This window comes from Colobus angolensis, unplaced genomic scaffold (assembly GCF_000951035.1).
Source record: "Colobus angolensis palliatus isolate OR3802 unplaced genomic scaffold, Cang.pa_1.0 Scaffold442, whole genome shotgun sequence".
In the NCBI taxonomy this organism is placed as follows: domain Eukaryota; kingdom Metazoa; phylum Chordata; class Mammalia; order Primates; family Cercopithecidae; genus Colobus; species Colobus angolensis.
In genome coordinates, this window is record NW_012117844.1 from 515,889 (window position 1) to 519,384 (window position 3,496).

At 37.2% G+C, this 3,496-nt stretch overlaps 1 protein-coding gene across 1 annotated transcript in view; it reads left to right on the plus strand.

The window, feature by feature from the left end:
• Positions 1-3,496, plus strand: part of PNPT1 (polyribonucleotide nucleotidyltransferase 1) — a 62,413-nt gene that overhangs the window by 6,621 nt on the left and 52,296 nt on the right. The window contains exons 3-5 of the mRNA XM_011957443.1: positions 548-622; positions 2,040-2,145; positions 3,280-3,329. Coding sequence (XP_011812833.1) covers positions 548-622; positions 2,040-2,145; positions 3,280-3,329 — 231 coding nt within the window. The remainder of the gene's footprint in view (positions 1-547; positions 623-2,039; positions 2,146-3,279; positions 3,330-3,496) is intronic.

Below are 3,496 nucleotides of genomic sequence, written 5' to 3' on the forward strand. Positions count from 1 at the left end.
TGATCCACCCACCTTGGCCTCCCAAAGTGCTGGGATTACAGGCATGGGCCACCGCGCCTGGCCTGGTCTCAATCTCTTGAACTCGTGATCCACCTGCCTTGCCCTCCCAAAATGCTGGAATTACAAGCATGAGCGACCGCGCCTGGCCATTTTAAGTGACCTTTTACATCCTTTCCAAACTTCGGCTTCTCTTTTATGCATTAATAAATTCTGTTGTGCTTTTCTAGAGAAAGTGATTTTGGTATTTTCTTCTATAGTAATAATTGGGGAATTTTTCCTTATGTATAACCACATAAGAAGTAGAGAATACTATTCAATTCATTGGATATGACTAAATTACCTGTTCATCTTGCCTTATCCATAGCTTTTGAAAAGCTCGGAGATCAAGATTGGACTACTTGTGAATAACTATTTTTATTTCATAATCATGTCATAGAATTACATATCTTTTCTTGAGTTTAATTGGAGTAAGGATTTATTCAATTACTACTTAGATGCTAATATCTGATTTCAAATGAACTTACCAGTGTTGTTCTTTATGTTTAAGTCAGGTGACACTGCAGTAATGGTCACAGCGGTCAGTAAAACAAAACCTTCGCCTTCCCAGTTTATGCCTTTGGTGGTAAGTTTTTGCTGATTTATCTGAACTGTAATATGGTATAAGTAAGTGTAGAATGTATAATATTTTTGTCCAGTGTCTAGTGAGTGGAAAATACACGTCTAGTGAATGGAAAATATGAACTTGCACAACAAAGAATTTTTCCTAGTTTTTTGATGCTGACTCATTAAAAGAGTATAAACTTCTTCATAAACAAATACTAGGATTAAGCATGCTTTAGAATTTGGAGCGTCCAGGTGCATAAGTTGACAAGAAGATTGGAAGTGCATGACTACTTTGACACTGAATAAGCAACGAATTCATTTCCCTCATAGTTTCCCTTCAGTATGACTCTGCAAGTACAGTCAGCCCTCCATGTCCTTGGGTTCTGCATCCATGGATTCAACCAACCATGAATCAAAAATATTGGGGAAAAAATTGCATCTGTACTGAACACGTACAGACTTTTTTTTCTTGTCATTCCCTACAATACGGTATAAAAATACGGGGTAGCATTTACTTTGTATTTAGTAATAAAAATACGGTTTAGTAATAAAAATATGGTGTAGCATTTACTTTGTATTAAGGATTATATGTAACCTAGTGATTGATTTAAAGTATATGAGAGGATGTACGTAGGTTATAAACAAATACTATGGTGTTTTACATCAAGGATTTGAGCATCAATGGATTTTGATATCCGCAAGAGGTCCTAGAACCAATCTCCCAGGGATACCAAGAGACAACTGTATATGTTTAGTAATGAGCTCATTAGAATTTTATAGCTCCCTTCTGTTATGAAAAGGGGGATACAATTATATTTAACAGAGTTGATACCCAAAAAAGGAATGTTTGACTTGCTCAGAATGAGTATCTGTGGGAAATAGTGAGTCTTCTACTCTTACTGTTGAGTAGAAGACTTTTTTTTTTTTTTTTAAAGTGACAGGGTCTTGCTCTGTCACCCAGGTTAGAGTTGTTCAGTGGTGTGATCATAGTTCACTGCAACCTGAAACTGCTGGGCTCAAGCAATCCTCCTACCTCAGCCTTCTGAGTAGCTAGGACTATGGGCACAGGCCATTGTGCCCAACTAATTTTTTTTTTTTATGGGGGGTAGAGATGAGGTCTTTCTGTGTTACCCAGGCAGTTCTAAAACCCCTGGCCTCAAGTGATCCTCCTGCCTTGGCCTCCCAAAATGCTGGGATTACAGGCGTGAGCCACTACACCTGAATATTTTTTTAAATCACTTTGTGGAAACATTTCTATCAACTTTCCTTTCCCCAAAAGATATAAAATGCTAAGTAAATAACATATTTTCTGCTCTGAGTCTAGACTGTGTTGTTGGCAACCTCAGGAGAAGTAGCATTCATATAGTAGTTCTTACAGTATAGTTTGTTTCTACAAAAATAATTATATGAACCTTTTTTTTTTTTTGCTGCTTCAGGTTGACTACAGACAAAAAGCTGCTGCAGCAGGTAGAATTCCCACAAACTATCTGAGAAGAGAGATTGGTACTTCTGATAAAGAAATTCTTACAAGTCGAATAATAGGTAAGATATTAACATAGATGCATTCATCTTCTCTGATATGCCTATATTAGCATCTTTTGCATCTGTGTTCTACAGTATGTCTTAAGTTTTCCTTCATAGCATTAACACCACCTAAGATTGTTCACTCTTTCTCTTCCCTCACTCAGATGTGGGCACTATGAGAGAAGAAAGCTTTTGTTTCTTCACCGTTGAATCCCTAGTACCTGTTATACTGCTTAGCACAGAATAGGCATTCAATAAATATTTGTTGACTGAATGAGTAAATTTCTATTGAGCATATGAATTTTATGGTCCATGCCTCTACTCTGTTGAATCTATTCCTAGTACATTTTTTCATGTTCAGAATAGTAATTCCTAAACATTATATTTATCAGCTACTGAAATAATGTCCATAATCTTTCAAATCTTTAACATCCCTACATATTGTGGGATGATATGTAATTTATAGCTTTTCTACCCATAAATTGCTTTTTTTTTTGAGACAGAGTCTTGCTCTGTCACCCAGGCTGGAGCGCAATGGCGCAGTCTTGGCTCACTGCAACCTCTGCCTCCCGGGTTCAAGTGATTCTGCTGCCTCAGCCTCCTGAGTAGCTGGGATTACAGGTGCCCACCACCATGCCTGGCTGATTTTTGTATTTTTAGTAGAGACGGGGTTTCTACATGTTACTCAGGCTGGTCTTGAACTCCTGATCTCTTGATCCGCCCGCCTTAGCCTCCCAAAGTGCTGGGATTGCAGGCGTGAGCCACTGCAGTTGGCCAGAAATTGCTCATTTAGGTATATTTATATACAGTCTTCAGACACAAAGTAGCAAGGAAGCATTTTCTTTTGGTTTGCTATTGGTCTTAAGTGTCTTTGCTCTGCTTATATATGTAACTGTTGCCTGTGGAACCAGAATGAAAAATTGCTCCCCAATCTTTATTGTTAATGTGCTCCTTCTGTGTTTGTTTTTTGTTGTTAGGGCATGGTATGTAATAATGGAAGCACTGACATTTATCTGTGTCCCTCTTAGTAAATTGGTCCAAGGGGATTTTTCTTGAAAACATATTGAATGGCTATCTATATTAGTTCAAAAGTTTTGAACTGTAAAGCAACTCGGTCAGTATGGTTTAATGTCTTTTTTTTCCTTTTGGCAGATCGTTCAGTTAGACCGCTCTTTCCAGCTGGCTACTTCTATGATACACAGGTAGGTTCTGCTTTAGGTTTTTTAGTTGCCAGATCAATCAAAAATTACTTAATGAATCTCTGTAATACTTCCTAGACTAAACATTAGAAAGAACATAAGAATTTTTTATGATACTGTTATATTTTACAGTAAGTTTTTGAAAAAAGATAGTACTTTTTTTTTTTTTT